A 22779-nucleotide genomic window follows, 5' to 3' on the forward strand; every position below is an offset into this window, starting at 1 on the left:
AAATGACCCTTTTCTTCAGATCAACAATATTTATACACACACACATATACATATCTACATATATATATATAAGATACATTTAGTGCTTGCTAAGAAATACCCAATGACTGTGCTAAATTAACTTATACATACTTAAATAAGAACACGTGCAAATGATAAATATAGGTGAAAAAGAGGCGCATGCCACATAGCATAAATCTGTGATGATATTTATTATCATATAAGAGGTTTAAAATTAGCACACTCGCACAAGTGTAGCAAGATCAGGCGCATTTGAAAGATAATTTTCTCATGCACTCATCTGCAGCAAACGTCTGTAGTCCCAATGGAGGGCTGGCACCCCGTTTCATGTTCCGGGGTCCGCGGCGCAATCAATAAATGCCCACCGTCCCAAGTCGTCCGGGAAGAAAGTGAATACAAAGTTGCAGGCTTCCAAATAGATGGATAGTGTTCCGCTAAATGTAGCGCTCGTTTCCGATTTGTTTGGATACAATACTAACTTTTGTATCACTTTCCCCTGGATGGTTTGGGACTTCGTTACCTTCTTTTTGAGTCACCGACTCCGGACCCCCGAGAGGGATGCCGGCCCTCCGTGTGGGGCCATGGAAGCCTGCTACAGTTGATCAGCACTTTCGCGAGAATTTAAATCTCTCAAATCCACATGTTCTTGTGAGTGTGCCAATTTTAATACCTTCTATGTGATATTAAATGTCAACAGATTTGTGTGTGTGTATACAGTACAGCAAGGCCCCACTTCTCGGCGCCCCACTTTTCGGCGGTCTGCTGATACGGCGGCACCGAGGAGGGGGCCATGTCTGCTCAGAGGTCGCGCATGCGCAGAACGGGCTGTTGCCGCCGGCGCGCATGCGCAGAACGTAAGGTTGCGCGCGCCGAATGGAGGTCATGCATGCGCACAAGGGGGAAATTGCCGGGTTGCGCATGCGCACAGCTAAAAATCGGCGGTTCCGGCGATTTTCACTATACGGCGATCCCTTAGAACGGAACCCGCCGTATACCCGGGGACCTGCTGTATATAATAGTTATTTTTTTTTGTAACATGTTTTACCAGGAAATAATACATTGAGTTACCTCTCATTTTCAAGTACGTCCCGAGTTATGATAATACAGAAGTACATGGTTACATTAAATAAACAGAGATTATACATTATATTTGCAGACATTTCATGGACAGTTCGAGAAAATCTATGTGATGGGTGTATGCAACAGTTACAGACAAGATTATAATGAAAGGCAGCTGAAGTCTGGAATTTAGACTGGTGGCGGCTGTGAGAGTCTCGGGTCGATTGTTCCTGACGTGAGGAGCACGGTAAGAGAAGGAGGAGCGGACGGATTCCTTGTTGAACCGTGGGACCATGAACAGTCTTTTGGAGTCAGATCATAGGGGACAAGAGCTGCATGTGGTAGGGGTGAGGACCTTGTTCAGATAGGCAGATAGCTTGCCCAGAAAGTATACTAATGTGAGTTTGGGGTGCTACCATATTCTATAATTGGCATTGCATGTGTGATGCGCTTTCTGACCAGTGGGCTTAGGAAGGATCTGTTCCTATTAAGTACACCAAGTTTTGCATAGGTTTAGGAGTTCAGAGTAACGATATGCAACCCAAATGTTAAATGGGTGTCCACCCATATTCCCAGATATTTAAAACTAGGGACAGGAGCTAGAATGGTGTTAGAGTTGGTTCTGATCTGTAGCTGGTGGTTTTATAAATGTAAAAAAAACACACACACACACACACACACACACACACACACACACGGTCGGTTGGTCGGGCCTCTTCCTCTGCTATACCAGTGCTTTTGAAAAAAGAACGGACCCCCGACACCCTCCCTACCCTCCACAGCCTACCCGCTCACCCACCGGCCTGCCCCCACCACGGATTCCACCCACCCTTCCCCACCCAAGCCAAGGTCAAGAGCGTAGTCCAGGGCGCCGGGAGAGTCGTCTGTGACCAACACACACAATGCAATATATGTAAAGTATAGAAAACCAAATACATTGCTCAACAATCGAAAGCAGGGGAGGCCAACCTGACGTGTTGGTGGCCCTTGATGACTGGAGTTGGCCACCTTGGATCTAAAGTCGTCAGTGGCTACCCTACCAGTAGTCCACATGCAAGAGTTGGAGCACACCTGCTTCAACTACAAAAGCATGCCACGCTGTTTCCATCCGATATTTCTTTCCAAAGTAACTCTGCTATAATCAACACAGCAGTTGTCTGAATATTCCTCGGGTCCCCAAACGTATTTGAATGTTTCTGCAATGTGCTCTATGCATCCTACCTATTCCCCGCCAGATGTGACCAAAACTGCTTACACTGCTTGATACAACCACTCACTTGATAAAGTACTTTATTCCATCTGCTGTGTAAGCTTCTTCCCACCCGTAAGGAAGGCCTGAGGACAGAGAGAGAGAGAAGCACTGATCAGAAATACTCCCAGGAAAATAGAGGCACGCTCTTTACATCAGCCGAGCCGGTTTAACCCCCAGCGTAACGGCAGACATGTTAATATTGCATCCACAGTCCAAACACTGCAATTCTACATTCTTACGTTAATTGTGCTCAGAGTGGAAATGAGACGCTTAAAGTGGCAAGACATGAAAAATCCTGTATTTGTTTTCTTCAAATAAACCAGTTTTGTAGTATTAGATAACATTGTCTGCATTTTTTTTTTCAACTTCTAACACCATTTTTAAAGTTTTTTTTTTTAATGTACTGATCATTCTTGGGTTGCAACCATTTAGAAAGTCCCATCCACTTCCTCTTTTGAAACAGGCTCTGACACACCTTTTTGATCTCTGCCCTTTGGCAACAAAGTATCACAAACAGATCTGCTGCTGTGTTTCAAACAGCAGACTGTCTATTAATCTGAAAGCTGTAACAACAATGTGTTACACTTAGTAATACTGTATAATGCTACATATCAGCTGCAGCATGTCACAGACTGCAGCAGTAGATCCTAGAAGAGGAAGCTAGGCTCCTTCCCCCTTGCCTTAAGTACCCCTTACTTAACCCCTCCCCATGGCCTGACATAATGGCTCCTTCGGGGAAGGGCCCCCAGGCCTTCAGTCATGCTGCCCCTTCCTTACAAGTCCAGAGCTTCCTTTTATACTTGAAGGTGCAAGTATACTTATTAGTTGTAATTGCTTTTAAAAGGTTGTTCTGATAAGGTTTGCAAACACCGAGTCTGCATTGGGGTTCTCCCCCCCATAGATCAGGGGTGGGGCACCTCACAGTCCTCAAGGGCCACCCACAGTCACAACGATTGGGCCACTGATTGGGTCACCTGTGCTGAGGAGAGAACCTAGCCTGTTGGTAGCCCTTGATAGCACTGGAGTAGCCCACCCCTGCCTCAGATGTTGAGTGGGCATCCAACACAGTAAGTGAGAAGTTGGACAACCCCCCCCCCCCACACCTCATTATAACTGGAAACAATGTAACATTTTCAGACTTAAAAAAATGACCTACAATTCTTTGTAGTTGCTGTTTTTTTTAAGCACCAGGCACAAAGATTCAACCCGTTTAACCTCATCACAGGCAATAATTACCTTTGGTCTGCCGTGGAACTGCACCTTTAAGTTACTGCAGACATTCCACAAGAGATCAGGGGCCTTATATACTAAGGGGTGCTAAGCCGTGAGTCATCTTACAGCCCCGTAATGCCCTTTACCGCCCATTAATCTGACTGAGAAGGAAGAGGTCTTGTGGCTTAGCACCACATTGCAGCGGCCATAAGTCTGGGACCCCCGGCGTCTGGTACCACCCCTTTGGGGCCTAGGTATAAAGCAGTGGGTCGGCGAGACGATACACACATGATACCGGCACCAGTACTGTAGATCTGTGTCTTTCCAACAGGGGTTCCTAGAAATCCTTGGTTCCGCAGGGATCCCTATAGGGGTTCCCTGCAATTTTTAGGTCATTTTAAAATGAAACCATATACAGTAAGTCCTCGTTTTACGACGCTTCGCTTTATGACGAATGGCTTATCCAACGATATGCAATGCATACCTATGGCCGGTTTTACGACGCCAAAATGGCTTATCCGACGCTCTTACGACGCTTTGCAAAGTTGCAACATTATGTCAATCAGAAAGCTGCAGTCATTGAAATCACCCAGATCAGTCTGTGTGAGGGTTTTGTGGTGTATTTAGGCCTTTAAACATGTCTAACAGTTTTATTATATAGTTCTGGATTCAATAAATAGAATCTTTACATCATAATGTATGTGTGTGCAGCATAATCTTATTGTTTGAGTAAAATATCTTGTGTATTTTAGCATTAAAAATGCGTTCAGGAACGGAACATTTGATTTAAACAGTGTTCCTATGGGAAAATGTGTTTCCCTTTATGACGTTTCACTATCCGACGCCATTTTGAGTAACGCATTGCGTCAGATAACCGAGGACTGCCTGTACAGAAGAATTTACAATGCATCTGATTACAGACGCGCTATTAGAGAGGGTTGGGGTTCCTTACAATGCATCTGATTACAGACGCGCTATTAGAGGGGGTTGGGGTTCCTTACATTGCATCTGATCTCAGACGCACTATTAGAGAGGGTTGGGGTTCCTTACAATGCATCTGATCTCAGACGCACTATTAGAGAGGGTTGGGGTTCCTTACAATGCATGTGATCTCAGACGCGCTATTAGAGAGGGTTGGGGTTCCTTACATCTGATCTCAGATGCACTATTAGACAGGGTTGGGGTTCCTTACAATGCATCTGATCTCAAGACGCACTATTAGAGAGGGTTGGGGTTCCTTACAATGCATGTGATCTCAGACGCGCTATTAGAGATGGTTGAGGTTCCTTACATCTGATCTCAGACGCACTATTAGACAGGGTTGGGGTTCCTTACATCTGATCTCAGACGCGCTATTAGAGAGGGCTGGGGTTCCTTACAATGCATCTGATCAGAGACACGCTATAGAGAGGGTTTGCAATATAATTATAGGAGTCTTTCACAAAAAAAAGGCTAAAGAAAACCACTGACAGCAGCTACCGGTGGCGTGTATTTTTCCGTGTGACTACCTCTTTATGTTGCGCAGATCCCAATATAGAATTGCTATTGAAATAGCTAAAAATCTGGATTTCACGAGTAAGTGGCAGCTCAGCCTTAGCAACAGCAACGCGATCACAATGGGCAAAGCAGCGTGCTCATCTCGGCTCTTCATATGCTGCAGACATAAAAGCTTTTGAGCAGCCAGGGCACAAACTTTGCATTGTAATTCTTTCTAATTGGTTTTAATAATGCACATGCCGGAAAAATCTGGCGCGCTTCAATGCGAAGCCACAATCACAACGCATTCCCGACCCCCGTTTCTTTACATTTGAAATGATCAATTCAAGTTTTTTGGGGTTTTTTTTTTTTTTTTTTTTTTTTTTAAACTATAGCACAAACAAAAACATAAAAAAAAAAGCCCCCCAGAGCTAACCCCCAGAATAAAGTTCATGATGATTTCAGCCTTTGTCGCTTTGGGTAAAAACAAGGCAAAGTGTGCAGCCTGTGATTTGCTGTATATGTAAAAGCAGGAGGTATATAGGATCGGATACAATATACTGTTTAGCGGCCAGTCCCGTACTCAGGACGGTCTCACACTGCACTCGTTTGAATGGGTGTAACATCTTTCGGAACAAGGGGACGTCGGCCCCCACGGAGTAACGAGGGGCAGAAAGCTGCTGAGAAAACAACATCACTTGCTATAATTACACTGAAAATGCAGCCCGCTTTACCCTTTTGCTGCTGGAATGTCGCGGGCCTAATTTAAATGCCTTGGGGAAGAGCGCAGGGCCTCTGCAACAGCCCCCTACCTCCCCAGTTTGCGTACCCCTGATATATATGCCCGACAGCTTCGGAGAGCCCCTGCTTCTAACCTGTATAGAGTAATTAAAATAAAAATGACATTGGTTGGCTGTAAGAGCTGCTCAGGGGCACAGAGAGAGAGACTGCTTCTCGTCGGGACTCCTCTCCGTAGCTTTTACAGACGCGTGGGTGCCTCGGTAGGATTAACACTGGAGGTCCCCATTCAGAAGCAGGGACCTCCGCTGATTTAATTCTCCCGGGCTGCTTACTGCTTTCTTCGCCACGATCCAGGCAAACTATCGCGATCACGGAGGCAGCAAGTCTCACTATATCTGTACACAGATGCAATTCAATTACATTGAGGTATCTCTTTAAAGAAGGTGATGAGCCATCTATATAATTATTTGTCATGATTCTTTGCAGTGAATGGGTCGGTTGCTTCTCACTTCAAGAACTTGGCCCCCGGGGGTCCCAAAGCCTTATTAACCTCTTCGCTGCCCGTGCTCTGCCATGTGTTGCTGGCCCCTCTGGGTGGCAAATGCCCTCCCATACACCTTGTAATAGCCTCACAAAAACATTATCAGTTGTTCAGGCCTGCCGAAAGAATTAATGGAGCCCAGGACTTCACCCAATACCTGTGCTTCGAGCCATTTGTTGAGAGGTGGTGGGGTTGGCCAGTGTCGTTTGTTGAGTGTGGGGCACAAGGCCTGGCTCAGCCATCCTGTGGCCATAAGTGTAAGGGTTTCAGTTCTGGGTTTTGCTGGAACGTGCCCTTACATGGCTGTTACAGCCATTTTTGATTCGGGCAAAGAACTTCCTGGACTTGGTACTTGGCTGCACCTGTTTCATGGTTTTAAATAGCAGTCAGTGACTCCCAGCCTCTGCCTGAGCATTGTATTCTATCCCATGTGTTCCTGTGCCATCCCGTTCCTTTGGATTCCCTGTAGCTGACTCCAGCCTCTGACCCCGACCACCACTCCTGTGCCGCCTGCCTTGACCCCAGCCTGTGTCCTGACCTTGTATCTTTGCCACCTGCCTTGACCCCAGCCTGGGTCTCGACTACTCTAACAGGACTCTGTCCCCTGGCTCTGGTCGGTGATAATATACTACTACCTCAGCCCTGCGGGTCCACTTCCTATCGGAGACGAGCATCGTTATAATAAGAAACCTACAGCGCTGGAAGACACCTTACAGCCCATTGAAAGTCTTATAGAAGTAGGCTGCTTAGTACATACGGGACTTCATTTCTACAACGCAGCGAACTGCTGGAGGATTTCAAAAGGACAGATGCGGTCGATATGAAAACACAATAAAATAGTTTTGGGCCATCTAGGTGGGTCTGAGTTTTTAAATATAATTTGACCTCAACAGGAAGAAGAAAGGAGTCCTTTAAACGTAGAACAGATGTGCCGTTTTCATTGTACCCTCCCGATGAGTCGTCCTTCATTGACCATGCCTGGCCCCAATGTCTCCCGCAGTCTAATCGCTGAGGTTCTCCCACCGCAGAACATTGATTAGCATGGCAAGACGTACTATTCTTTTCAATGGCTTCATTCAACCGCTGGCTGCTGCAAGGTAAGGGCTGGTCCGGGGGCCGCCTACTCTTTGAAAAGAACAATGGGGACTGAAATTCGGTTTAGGTTTCAGACCGCCCTACCAATTCTTTCTTCTCAAAGACCAGCCGACGTTTTATTGTCCGATTATAAATGGCAATGATGTCTTTGGTCCGTTTTTTTTATTCTTCAGTGAAATGCGTGTTTGATTGTTGGGGGTAGAAAGTGAATTACTTCAAGCACAATGAAATAATAAACAAACAAACCCCCGGCTTTTGTGAGGCACGGCTGGGGGGCAGTTTAAGTGCAAGTTGTTTTACGTGCAGAATATGGAACACCGGTTAAGCAGATGTTAGGAATAAAAGTTTATCTGCAGGATCGCTTGCTTAGGAGAAATACTAATACACGACTAAAAACAAGTGTGTGGATCACCGATCCATCAAAGGGTGTGGAGGATAATCCAGTCAATTAGCCCTCAGTGTTTGTGACTGTTACAAGGATATCTTAAATATGTGATAAAACTAGTCATCAAATGGGGGTTTGGGGTTTAGTATGGGGTTAAGAAAATAAGCAGAGTAGGTGGGATAAGTGGGGACTTCCTATGTTTTTTATTTTTTATTACAGAAGTATTTTTTCCAGAAACCAATAAGGGCGAGCCCTGCCTTCTGCAACGTTTATTGTCCCGGACTACGGGACTTGCACTGCACAGCTGAATTAATTCAGAACCTCTTCAGCCTACATCCGTGTTGACGCAAAGGCGGTAGCCAAAGGGTGTCAGCTGTTTGCTGATGTGACGGCTGCTCTTTTAAGCCTCGGGCATGGTGCCTCGGGCCGCGGTGAGCCGTGCTCCTGCTCTGCCTCGCCTGCTCAAGCTGGTGCTTTTTTGTGTCCTGGCAGGTGAGGCAGTGAGTGCGCTTTGGGGGCGGGGCGGAGGCGTGGCGGAGGCGCGGTGGGAGGCAGGGCTAGTCCCTCGCTCCCATCGGATGTTTGCGGTCACGTGACCGCTCCTCCGCTCCCCTCAGCGCGAAAACGTAATCCTGCCTGTCTCCGGAAATTTTCTGAGCCTCTGCACGCATGCGGAAGCGGCTCCTAAAGCCGCGCTGATTACAGATGCAGGGGGTAAGTGCATCTGCTCAGCGGGGTCTGCTTTACCATGTCCCAGGCCTTAGAATTCCAAAACACCCCAACCTTCATGTTCCCCTGCACCCCATGTTTCCACTTACCCTTCTGTATAGAGTGTAAGCTCCTTGGGGCAGGACCTAATTCAATCATTTTAATAACCGATACCTTTCTGTCTATCGAAGTTTGTATATGTCTATCTATTGCAGGGGTGGCCAACTCCAGTCCTCAAGGGGCTACCAACAAGGTCAGGTGTTCAGGATATCCCTGCTTCAGCACAGGTGCCACAATGACTGAGCCATCTATGCTGAAGCAGGGATATCCTTAAAACCTGCTCTGTTGGTGGCCCTTGAGGACTGGAGTTGGCCACTTCTGATCTATTGCTACCTTCTAACTAAAGATGCACGTTACGAGCGAGCAGAGATTCACTTTGCCACCGTGTCGCTCACATTTTTCAATAAGTTAAAAAAAAAAAATGTGCAAAACGTTCAGAATATTTTCCTGGAATTTCTCCAAGTTCTAGCAACATTGGTTCAAACTTGACTATAACGTCTAGTGAAATCTGGCCGATTTCAGCTTCTCTCTCGAAGGATAAAAAAAAAAAAAAAAAACCTCCAGTTCAGGCTACGGAATTGGTTTGGTCTTTTACTAGGCAAACTGCTTGCAAACGTTGAAAAAAATAAATAAAAACACATGAAAATCTTACTTTCGTGAAAAAAGGCGCAAGCATTGCTTCGTTCACCAACTTGGCCAAAACGTTCACTCATCTGTACTGCAGAATGGGACGTTTGGTCACTACCCGGACGCATTTCGCCACAGGAACCTCTGCCGCCAGCCACTTCTGCGAGAAGGTAAGTTTTAGGGTAGAGGGTTAACTTTAGGGGTTTTAGCGGTTAGGGTAGAGGGTTAACTTTAGGGGTTTTAGTGTAATGGGTAAAGGGTTGAGGTTTTTATTGTAGGGGGGTAGCTTTAGGATTATGGGGTTTTAAGCTAAGGGCTAAGTTTAGTCACTAACAGATCCCGGCGGCGAGGTGAGCAGCGGCAAAATGCAGTGGCGTAATGTTCTATACTGTCTCTACTGCGCTGCTATTGTACACCTATGGAGTTTCTTCTATGTAGAACTCCAACGGTAAACCGAAAGTTATCATAACCTTCAAAGAAGTCGCGTTTCTCCCAGACGAATACGGGACACGAGAGCATCGCGCTGCGTCATCCCAACACGACACGTCCACAGACAGGCAAATAACCTCAAAATAAAAAAGTATTCCAACGATCGTCTTCTATAAAAAGTTGGCGTTGATTGCCATGGTAACAATGCGACCTGGCATTGAGGGAAAGAGACGGCGGTTTCCAACGTCTCGTTGCTTCCATGCTTATAACCGACCTTGAACCATTTGTGAAATGTAAAAAACAAAAACAAAAACATTTAGATCTAATACAAGATTTTAAAATAAGTACTGCAAGTTGAATTACATTTTTAGTTACTAATTATGTGTTGATCCTATAACAATGTGATGTGCGGCAACTATAACGGTAGCCAAAATTCACTGTATAGCAAACAGCAAGTGTCTGCAAGTGTAGAACAATGCAGAGGAGTGCCACAAATCTTCCGTAGCCAGATTTAACTGTGTAGCCACAGTAGGACAGACATTAGTCCATAACTTCCATAGGAAAAAAAACTCTGGAGACAAAACGGATGTCACCAGCCCACCATCAGCCGTGCCCAATTTCTCTCCATATCCATAATCCTCTAGTGGGAACTCCTCAACAGCTGATCTGGTGTCAACGTGATGACGTACACCCAACGCGTTTCGTCCGCTGTGACGCCGACTTCATCAGGTGCTACACAGTTAAATCTGGCTGCGGAAGATTTGTGGAGCTTACAGTATTATGCTATGGAGCTGGCGCTTCTCTTCTTTTGTTTTTTTGTAGGTGTCTGTGATCAGGCAGGATCACGAAAGAAGCTTGTCCTCCTCCATACAGACTGTTTCCTGAACTGGACATGTCATCTCTCTATTTTGTGTTTTTGGTTTGAATATGTTTTTATTTTTTCTCTATTGTTATTATACTGGTGCTGCACTTTATAATTTTAGTTTAGCACACACCATTCCCTATTTGTGACACAATATTTCACATATCACCCCTCACTCATTCACACTTCTAGCGCTACTCTTTGTTTGTGTTAGATATATATATATACTGTATATACACACACACACACACACACACACACACACACACACACACACACACACACACACACACACACACACCTTAAATACATTCGCAGGCATGGATTGCTCCTTTAAAAGTAGTATCTTTTCACATAGATAAGATCACTTTTAGTAGTTCACTGTGGTCCTGCATAGGATAATATATTTAAATGTGAAATGTAAAATCCCTATATATATTTAATAGATTTCCTGATTTATCTGATCAAAGTCTCAACTGGTCACATCCCTAAAAAAAAAACAGAAAAACAGAAAAACGCTGCAATTATTGATGCTATGCTCATGCTATTTTTCTGATGTAAAATCTCATCGTTCTATGGACAAAATTAGGGATTTAAAATGTTTATCGTTTAAAATAAAAGAAAAACCGGTGTGGAAGATTAATCAGGATGCTTGTCCAAGTGTGGCAGCTAATTAAACGGATATTAATGAGATTTTGGTATGTGCATCTTGCAGACATTAAACCTTGTCTGTTTGTGATTAAAACCAGTAGACACAGAAAAGAAAAGACGAAATGGAGCAGACCCTGTATTCTTAACAAACCATATGTTCTCGAAACCCCAGAATCACTGAAGCTACATCTATTGTACATTTCGGGGTATCAGTTTAATAAGCGCATATAGTTTTCATCGCAGAGGTATGCTTTTCAGTGTCATTTGCCGCGTGCCTATTGGATTAGGTGGTGTGCTACAGCCGCACGGTATTGAGTACACATGATGTGCTAGATGATTAGGGATGGTGTGGGTTTCTGCAAGCCTTATGTAAAGCCTTATGTAAACTTTGGCCACAAGCACCTCAGCTAGGCATGCGTGTGCATAAACAGGTACAGCACAATATTGTATGCTACACATCTCCCAATATATTGATTATTATTGGGTTATTGTGTTCTATGGAAGCCGGAAGATTCAGGCACAAGAGAAGGACTCCTGACGAAGCTGCCACGCCAGCGAAATGCGTAGAGTGAACTAGCAGCAACTCAGAGTGTGCCCCCCATGCCCCAGAACCCGTGTGGACCCATTCCAAGATCGATCGCGAAACCGGAAGTGACGCGACGAGCCGGAAGTGACGCGACGCGATCCCGGGAGTGGGGTAGATGGTGTATACTGCTGCTGCGCTTTGATTGTTATGTGTCTATGCACATGGTGCTAATGTAAGTATGGATTACCACTGTTTTTATTGAATATATCATTAGTGAACATACTATGTTGCACTAGAGTTGTCTCTGTTTCCATCGAGGGTTTGTTCCATTGACACCAGGGAGAGTATCCTAAGCAAGACCCCCCTGCAAACTACAGAGTCTTCAGATTGTCTTCCAATGCTGTATTTTAACTGGGAGAATGTGAGTTCTTAATCTCGATCCCCATATACATTGATACAGGTGTTTGGACATATTACACTATTATTTATTTCCTTCCCTTTATATGGTGACATTCTGCGCTCCCCACAAGCTTCTTCCAAACAGACAAGAGAAGGTAAGCCAGGATCTACATAAGCACCCACCTCTTCAGCACTATACGAAACGTGTCAATGTATGAAGTAGGTTGAGGTCAAATCTCCTTGCAGAATTACCACTCAAGGGTCCAGTCCAACTTGGCTCTAAGCCCTTCGGTGCCAGAGAGACCTGCCCCTTCCATAACCACGGCCCTTCCTGGTCATGTGAGCGATCACGTCATCTCAACGTCAATCTGGTGACATCAAAGGAGATTGAGGGGGCCTTCCCTTTCAGTTCAGACTGCGGTGAGCGCTCCCGATCGCGATATTCTCCCGTGGCCCATATGACGTACAGGGCACGTTACATGGGCCACTGGCATGCCACTCCTCATGATGTAAACAGTAGGTTCAAAGGCCATTAAAGGGGTTAAAGCCGCAATGGCCCGTCTCCGAAGCCTCTGCAACAACATCATCTGATAGTTCATGTTGTGATGATGTAGTTCGAACTCCTGTCTTTCTCTAAATGTTCATCTTTTTTACCCGTTTATTATTTCCCTTAACGAGTGCATGGAAGCAGGACATTTTAACCTCCCAGAGGGGGCACATTTTCAGCAAACGACATCCCCAGCATGCACACAAATTGTGGAAATAAAAAAAACAGCAGCAAGAGAAGACTTTGCCCGAGCAAAAAGAAAAGGAAATATTTATTCTGTATGGCGAGCAGAGCAGACTGCTGCTTTTAAAACACCCCCCCCCCCCCCCCTCCCAAAAAAATAACCACTTTAAATTGATATCAAGAGAAAAGAAAAGACTCGTTAATAGATGTGCCTGGCTAATTAAATTGCTAACCCTTTGAATTAGGGAGAATCCTGCCTCGGAGAAAATGCTGCTGCAGGTGATTTTCAGTTTATACAGTATGTCTGCATCTGTAATCAAGCAGACCGAAGCAACGCTCTCTGAGCAGTAACTCAAGACTTTAATGTGATCCAGTGTCCCCAGGGACCGCTACCAAGGCTGCATCCTTTGGCGACCTAGTTCCGATGCAAAACAAGCGCACGCTGAAAAGATTATATTTCATTTAGTTTTTTTTTGTTTTTTTTGCGTGTGCCGAGTTATGAAAAGTTGGATTATCAAAAGGTCTGCCACCCTGCCCTTCCCCATTATCTCTGGCATACCGGGCTTCCACTGCAGCCAGGGATTCTGGGAAATGACAGGCAAATGAGCACACAGCGAGTCTCACCTTTTACTACATGTTCAATGTAACATGGGGCCTTATAAGCTTCATGCCTGCCGCATTACACAGCCCGGGTTAGAGAAGTGCAAAGTCGGCAACCCTACTCACAGACAGCTACTTCGATCTTTATATATAAACAAAAAACGTACAGTGTACAGCAAATAAAAATATCACTTGTGACAGTTTTGAGACTTGACAAACCTGATCGCCCTTTGCTAGCCACCTACTGACGGATGTCACTAGCTGAGCGGTGTATCAAGGCTTCATTACCGGCAAACCAATGCACTGGTGCTGGAGGCTGCATCCCTTGGTGACCTAGTTCTGATTGAAAACAAGTGTGCTCTGAACAGATTAGATATCATTTCTTTTCTTATGTGTGTGGATGAATTACGAAGTCGGTTGGAAACTGGATATGATTTATTGGGGGGCGGGTGTTAGAGAAAGGGACAGAAGAAAGCAGGCAAAAGGGGCTGCCAGGATAAAGACCACTTTAAGAGACCAGGAAATATACTAATCCAAAGTCTTCATAGGCAGCAAATGAACGGGTACTGTATGCCACTCTACAGAGGTATGAGGGAGATCCCAGGGTGCCATAGGATCAGCTCTGCAGGTAGGCCCGCACAGGACTCAGTCAGTCTGTCTAGGAGTGACAGTTCAGACACAAGAGCCAGGTGTAGATTCCCTATCTATATTGAGTCAGATCGTGATGGACGTTATGCAGAACAGGTACACCTCAATTTAAGCAAAACCCAGCCAAGTGTCCGCACCTCCCCAGTGCAGTAAGTGAGGGCACCCGGGGGTGCAACAGCCAAGAGCACAAGCAAACCCAATGGAACTGATGACATCCGTAACTATGAGTACTGTAAACGGATGAGAAGAGACCTGGTAAATGGGGCAAATAAAGAGCGTGGTTTGTACTACAAAAGATCCATCATTTCTATCTTTGCTACCTCATCGCGCAGCCGCATGGCGCCTGCATATCAGTAATTCTGTATAATCCTGATTGCTTATGACCCTACCATTCCACTAACTAAATATGTAGTGTTTGCAATTGTCAATTCTGCCACGTATGGGGCAGTCGGCTAACACTTCAAATCCATATGAACCGATGTAACACTCACAGTCAACTTCTACGAGGGAACGGACAGATCTGGCGAGGTCCTTCGCTTCGGCCGCGAGTGCAGTGGTGACGCTCCGCTCGCTGCGTCCCAGTCTCGCCATGAGCGTTTGAGATGAAAACGGAGAGATCCGGTCACTGGAATAAAAATCACAGAGACGCGCACAGCAGTTACTGCCAGCTGCTACCATAAAACGCGATGGCCGGACAAAGGGCGGCTATACTCGCGGCGCAGCGAAGCCAAAAGATGCGCTAATGTCTCGGGGATCCATTCGGCCCTTTGAATATTTATGAATACTGAAGTTATGATTGGACGGCAAATAAAAAATACCACGTGTGAGCACATTCGCATGTTGGCAACCCTGCCTTTCCCCATCATCATCTAGCACAGCGCTGCGCAAAGTGGGGGGCGCTGGATTTGTCTGGGTGGGGGGGGGGAGGGGGGCGTTGCAGAGGTGTGACACATTATCACCACGGTGTCTGGTAAATAGCACTTCTGTGCTTCCAATGCGCTTTATTCGTGGATACGTTGTGTGTGCGCGCGTTTGTGAAACGGTTTTTAGCTTTAAGTATTTTATTAAATGTTTTTACACTATGGAGCGTGCGCTTTTTAGCTTGGATATATATATATCTTTGATTTGTCTCTCTGGATGGCGTTCATCCACTAAGAAGCTGCCCAAGACTCCTCCATCACAACTTGGTTATTTAGAACCTTCTTTTGCTGAACATATATCGACATTTTTGTACACATAATTATTAATTTTAGTCTAACGATATTAAAAATCAAAATATAAAAATAACAATATACTGTAGTGAAGATATATATATATATATATATACATATACACACACACAGTGGTCGACAAATCACCAAAAAATCTACTCGCCACCTAGTACCACACGTGTGCTGCTTGGGCCAATAGGAGCTCGCCACGATGTTAAATCCACTCGCCCGGGGCGTGCAAATGTATAGGTTTGTCGAACACTGTATAATATATAATTATAATACAATACAATACAATGCGCGCGCGCGTGCAAATGGCTGCGCCACTGATTGAGCCACCTGTGCTGAAGCAGGGATATCCTTAAAACCTGACCTGTTGGTGGCCCTTGAGGACTGGAGTTGGCCGCCCCTGCTGCATTAAAACTGCTTATATAGACAAGCCTGAGACAAGGAACATACGGAATGTGTGGACCCGCGGGGTGCTTAGCCTCACTACCCCAAATCCCGGCCTGCGACTTCACCCTCGCCGCAGCTTTTTCCCCCCCTCGTTGCACAGATTTAGAATTTCCTTGATGTTATTTTTGTTGACAGTTGCAGGCAAACGGCTATTTTCCCCGTCGCTTTTTTTGTGACCCTCTAATCCTCTTTTCGACGCTCCCCTTCCTCCCCTTTTCCCCGCCACTTCCTGAATCTCCCAGTGTCCGCCGCCTCTCCCAGTCCCACTTCAAGTCTCCGCGACTCACTGTTGTAAAAGATAATGCCGCCTCCCCCCTCTCCCCCGCAGGACTAGTTTTAACGCTGTGCTCTTGTAAATTTCACACTTCCGTCTCCTTTTCTCCCCCTGAGTTTGTTCTCTTTGGTTTCCATGGTAATCTTTAATGGTGATGGGTTCCACTCGCGTCATTGTCTCTACCTCTCTCTTCCATCTCTCCCGCCTCACTCTGAACGCACAGCCTATTTTGAACTCGTTATTATACTGTAGGCTAAATGTATGTAAAAAGGTATACTTTCTTACCCGAGATTTAACATGGAGCTTGAATTATCAGCCAGTACTTCATGGACACTCTGCATGCAAAAGACAGACAAGAAAAATATTAAACTATATATATATATTTTACGTGCATGCACAATTTGTAGGTCAGTGTTGATACATATTAAGCGTTCATTCACAAAACCCATTCATATTATGGTGTAGCCTAGTTCCCCAAGCATCATTTTCGGAGAGTCTATCGTAATTCGAACCCCTCCAAGGCAGGGCCGTCTTTACAGCATTAAAGGCCCCCGGGCAAAGCAGTGCACTGGGCCCTGCCAACTCGCCGCTACCAGTCGTACTTTTTCTCCTTCTACCGAGTTAGCGGGAGAATTGAATGTTGAGGCGGGTGATCGGAAAATGAGTGTTAAATTCTGGTCTGTGCATAGATTAGCGTGGGGCCCCTATACCCTATACAACTGCCCAGCGTGCCCAATGTGTCAAGACGGCACTGGTCCAGGGCCCAGAGAAGTTTGGCAGCAAAGCGAGAGGCTTTCTGATACTCGAGACACGGTAGTTTGTTTAAAAGGAGCGTCACCGAAACGTGTTTGTCGTATTCAGACAACTTACCAGCAGTGATTGTACCGCTGCAACTTAAAAGTGTTGGTTTCCCGACCAACACATACCTAGATAAGCCTGACATTCTGTGGTGGCCTCTATTAACATCTCACATGATGTGTTTGTACAGTACAGCTCATCCCCGCTATAGCGCGATCCGCTACAACGCGAATCCGCTTATAACGCGATGTAAGCGTGGCTCCCAATTTTCGGATTTATGAATACTTTACAACACGATTATTGGTGTCTTAAATACTTTATTGTACAATGCATCAACAAAAGATTGAAACAATACAATTGTACATTATTTCTATATTGTTATTCTAGAGTATTGCAATGATCGTACGCAAAAACGAGACATAAGAAATTGAGAGCATGTATAAGTTAATGGCTAGAAGTTTCTAACGTGATCCGCTTATATCGCGATGTGATACTTTGGACCCCAAGCACCGCGTTATAACAGGGTTGAGCTATATGTGTTTTCTAATCGGCCCCGTTTATTTAATCTGATTTGCATATAACATTGAGGTTGAGTTTTTAACCCATTAAGATTGCATTCAGTTCATTACCTGGGGACACAAAGTAACTCCTTACACAGTATCACACAGTGGAGCTCTCTCTCCAACTAGTTTCTGTACATCACTCCACCATTGTGTAGGTTCTCATACTGTGTACAGTCCAGAGAGTGCATGCTACTGGGCTTTCTACACTCTCCATCTGTGGAGAGAGAGCTCTTGCTTTACACCTCTGGGTAAAGAATTTTAAGCCTACAGCCACATCCCAGAATGACCCATCTGCAGGTCCCAACACTGCTACACCTGCAAAAAAAGCTCTCACTCTCTCTAATGGAGGTACAGCAGTAGTAGCACTCCTTTTGATATATATATATATATATATATATATATATGTGGTGGGTTTGGGTGTTGACCTTACAGGGGCTGTGTGTGTTTGTAAATTTCAAATGGTAAACAACGTGGAGGTTTGTGACCCCCTCCTCCCTGGTTTCAAACTCGTCCACCCCACCTTTTAAATGGCAGTTCTTGCTAATCACCTGTGAAAGACCTGTCTATTAAAAACGTCTCTTGAGAAAGGTTCATGTGTGGGCCGAAACGTTGAGTTAATAAATCCAACTTTTGTGCAATGAGGAGTGCTTGTCTGTCTGTGTATATATGTGTGATTGATATATATATATATATATATAAAAGTATATATATATATCTCAATCAAATCAAACACACACACTATCATGTTTGTGAGTTTCTTACGTTGCAGTAATTAGAATTGTAATTTTGTTACCTGCGGTAAATGTAGATATGGCCTTTCTGCTCCAGTAAAAAAAAATAGAACATTTTCTAAATGGCCCCTGTAATTATACTTTACTTAAAGGCAGAACGAGGAAAATACTTAATTATTTCTATTTTGACATAATGATTTAGAAGAGCACTACAAAATGAAGAATACGCTTTTTTTTTTGTAAGTAAATTGTAGTTTTCGGATTTCTAATTAACAAAGTGCACAAATTCTCTATTATGTTATCCACATCATTTCAAATGTTCATTTAAAAATCATTATTTATCTGCACTCCAAAAATGGTAAGAACTAGCATTTTCTTAGCATATGTAAATGTATATATTATGCATTTGTATTTCCAGTATACCCTTCGCCCCAAGCAACTCCCCATCAATGAAAATGGCTTACAGCCTTACTAAACACCCTGCCTTAGGCACATGGAAATATATGCACTTTGTTTGCTACTGTATGTCAGTACAGGACAGGGTAACTTCCAAGTATTTGCAATTAACTATACACACAGATCATATTACCAATAAAATGTGTATTTGTGGATTTATTTGTACACACACACACACACACACACACACACACACACACACACACACACACACACACACACACACACACACACACACACACACACACACACACACACACGAGGTGATGTTCAATACCCCCCTTACCCATCTGACCATTCGCAGATACGATATCAATCTCCCAGTTTCCTTAATTAGCTGAACGTTAAGAGCTTTAACCACCATCAGAAATAAGTACAATAGTTTCAGCTAATTTGAAAAGGTACAGCCCCGCAGGGCAGGCCTTAGGTCCCCCCCCCCCCCTCCTCCTGTCAGCGCCGGGATCACGGAACTGCAGTCCTGCCATGGGTGCACAAAAGACCAAGTAAACAGGAGGAAAAACTTGTACAGCTCAGCCCCCTTATAACGCTGTGCTTGGGGTCCAAAGAATCACATTGCGTTATAAGCAGGTCGCGTTAGAAATAATGTGCCATTGTATGCATTGTACAATAAAGTATTTAAGACACCAATAATCGTGTTGTAAAGTATTCATACATACGAAGATTGGGAGCCATGCGTGCATCGCGCTATAAGCGGATCCGCGCTGTAACGGATCGCGTTATAACGAGGTTGAGCTGTATATAGCAATCAAAGAAATGACCAGTCATTCCAGTAGTCTCAGTGAAGATCCTCTTTATTGGAACAGGATCGAAGTTTCGGTCCTCGACCAAGGTCGGACTGAAAGGTCGATCCTGTCCCAACAACCATCTTATTTCTTTGTAAATGGAATTCAAATGATTCGGGAATCCATGTTATCTCTTAGAATCCATTTTGTTTCCCCAGCCTACTCAGACTGAACTGAGAAAGATTTTGCAATATAAGAAAAACATATTTAAGGGAAATAATTGATTTATAGCAAAGTTAGAAGAAGCGAATTGTTTATAGTACATTTTGGGTACAAGAGGAAGTCTATCCAAGGCCAAGATAAGGGCTTTGTGTCCAGACCTTACCAAGGATTGTTTAACTCTATTATTGGATCATGCTAACAAGCTATGTATAGGTTAAATTAATAGCCAGGATTTACTATAGGAATCTGTTTTTAGAGTAGACTAGCTGAGAGACCCGGCGTTGCCCGGGATGTAAATGCGTAATAGGTAGTATTATTTATAAATCGTGGAACAATAGGTGAGTATTTGGAAAGGTTGGATAATAATATTGAAAAGAAAGATGGAATAAAATGTATATAGGTTAAATTAATAGCCAGGATTTACTATAGGAATCTGTTTTTAGAGTAGATACGTCAGAACATAAAGAATGAACGACCCAACAATCCAATCGAGAATGCTCCGTTCTCCCTCCATAGTATGTTTTCGTTTAGCATGTACCTGTAGATGAAGTTTATTGTTATTTTGCCTTACGATAAATAAATGAACTGTCAAGGCATCTGTTTTTCGGACATTTGATTTGATATTGGATAAGAGGAAACACACGATTACAAACATAAGGAACTTTCTTCTTCACAAGGATATCGTCATCATTGAACAATCTTTCATAATATTATTTTCATTCTTCACTAAGACCACTGGAGTTCCCGGACATTTCTTCCATCACGGACCCAGAAAACAGCCTGCAATGGCTAAAACATAATTCTCTCTAGCACCAGTGAGCTCTTAGAAGAATGAGAGGCATATGTACACAGCTCTTTAAATCTGGTGTGTGGACGTTGAAGATGAGAAGTTCCCATCACCAAGTGCGTGTATGAGAAGTTACCTCCGCAAACTGCAGCATCTTTTCAGTGGATACTTCAAAGGTTTTCCTAGCCATCTCGGATTTGCGTAGCTGGCAGTCAAGTACAGTAATCCTCGTTCTCAAATCCTGTGCGCTGTCCTGCACAACGAAAAATACACATTAGTGTAGAACATACCTGTGATCGCCACTTCTCCATACTAGAAGTATACAAGTCATTTGGGAGTTCACACAATAAAGGTTATACACGATCACGAAGAAACCAGATGGATCTTTACATTAGGCAGCCTACTATGAGAGCGATTTATGAAGGACACCTCCTCTTGTGGGTAATGTACTAGTTTGTATGGTTCATATGCTATTTCTCTAGGATTATAGGATACGGAGTGGTATTAATGAACCCTTTCAGAACTTTATAGGAGGGAGCGAAGAGTATGTTTAACAGTGGACATCTCTTCACTCTAAAAAGTGCTCTCTCAAGGCAGGTAAAAATGCCAGCGGCAGGAGAGGAAGACTATATAAATAGAGTATTCCCCCAATTTCTGGCCCCACCCAACCCCTCTAAACACTTAAAAAAAATAAAATACAGTGTACTGTATACGACCGTTAACATATTTGTACAAGAAAAGGTCATAAAGAGTTCTTATAAGTGTGTACATCGATCGAATAACAACATAACCTTACATCCAATAACACAAAAAGCAATGCTGAATTAAATGAGTTGGGTCGGCATACTGAACTAATATCCTTCCAGAATAACCAATAGGTCGGGTCCAGGCCAGGAGTGCCGGGTAAACAGGAACATACAGTACAGGTCAGCAGCCTAGTCCCCACCTTGATCTAAGAATGAGATCTCCTGGAATGTGAAGTAAAAGTTTTCCATTGGTGCCCCCAATGTGTTGTTCACCGACATGCCTACCACCAATTTATTAGAGGCTGCATTTGGGAGACCTCTTGCCCCTGCTTGGAACCCATCACAACGTTACATATACAGTAGACTTCTGATACTGGTATATTTCCCAGTGCTGAACACAAACTACTTTGATGCCAACCTCCTGAGACTGGCTCATTCCTTGCCTCCTGCTCACAAACCCTGATCAAAAACCATCACATTGTAGGAAAATTCAATTGTCCAGTGTATTTGAATATATCATTTTCAAAATCCCCGAGCAATCACTTTTTTTTTTTTTTAATACTACAGAGCATGGTTTATTAAAACATCAAAAGCGTTACATATTTATAAATGATAATACTAGGGTAATTTGATTGGCAAGGACCCAACGATTAGTGCTGTTGAGTTTTCTGTCGAGAGCAGATGTAATTCTCGTGTTGCGTTTTGACGCCGATTTTTCTGTGCAGAGAGAGATTTTTAAGGAAATAGAACATTGTAATATCAGTCTGGCATTCACGTGAAGATGTTATCAAAGCAGTACATGGAAGGGCAGCCTTGCTTAGGGCATATAAAGAACAATAGGAACTGCGCAAAATGAATTTCACAACCTCTGATTCACGCAATATACTGTAGTCATCAAAAACATGCCTCGATTTATTTGACTTCAGTGCTTTCACGCGCCTTGCATTCGATGTAAAATGCATTTCCCTGGAAAAGGCGAAAATCCACGTGGGGGGGTTGGGGGGGGGGGGGGGGGGGAGGGCGGGAGCGAAGCACAGCCGGTCCAGGAAAAAACAATCCGGGACTAGGAAAATGAACTAAAAATATTATTTATTGTGGGTGTACAGCATGGTGGCGCAAGGATGTACCTCTGACGCGTTTCACGCTAAAATAGCGCTTTTTCAAAGAGTTTCCCTGGAACAGCTTGCACAGGTGAAATATTTAGGCTCCGACGCTTTCTTTTGCTAGACCCCCATTTTTGCGCGCGGTGTGTACTAATGCTGCACTAAAGCAAACACTGAATGGTCTCCGTGTGATGTCAATGTAGTAAGTAGACAACACGATCATAGCAAGTTCACACACTATTACCAATCAGTTGTACATAGGGTGTTTAGGAACGGCCACTTCCATATTTATGGCCCATATATCTGTACGTTCTTCCTACTTACCACTTAGATTGTGAGCTCTTCGGGGCAGAGACTTGTTTTCCTAATGTTACTTGTATGTCGGAAGCTTATTTGTTATTTATATGATTGTCACGTGTATTACTGCTGTGAAGTGCTACGTACATTAATGGCGCTATATAAATAAAGATATACATACATACATACATATCCAGTATGCTTTGAAGCTGCCTCCCCGCAGGAGGGGAAATTGCCAAAATTATAGCAGACGAGGTTGCATTGAGTTTGTGTTTTTTACTGACAATTTATTTTGTGTTATTTTTTGTTTCTAACGAAACCCCATTTCTGTACATTCCCCTCCAACTAATTTTACTGTTACAGTACTACA

The 22779-nt window shown here is 44.0% G+C and overlaps 1 protein-coding gene across 1 annotated transcript in view; it reads right to left on the minus strand.

Moving 5' to 3' along the window:
- Window positions 1-22779, minus strand: part of STXBP4 (syntaxin binding protein 4) — a 58229-nt gene that overhangs the window by 12122 nt on the left and 23328 nt on the right. The window contains exons 9-12 of the mRNA XM_075579648.1: window positions 20400-20516; window positions 16249-16298; window positions 14514-14647; window positions 2358-2415 (exon numbers count right to left, since the gene is read on the minus strand). Coding sequence (XP_075435763.1) covers window positions 2358-2415; window positions 14514-14647; window positions 16249-16298; window positions 20400-20516 — 359 coding nt within the window. The remainder of the gene's footprint in view (window positions 1-2357; window positions 2416-14513; window positions 14648-16248; window positions 16299-20399; window positions 20517-22779) is intronic.

This window comes from Ascaphus truei, chromosome 22 (genome assembly GCF_040206685.1).
Source record: "Ascaphus truei isolate aAscTru1 chromosome 22, aAscTru1.hap1, whole genome shotgun sequence".
Classification (NCBI taxonomy): Eukaryota; Metazoa; Chordata; class Amphibia; order Anura; family Ascaphidae; genus Ascaphus; species Ascaphus truei.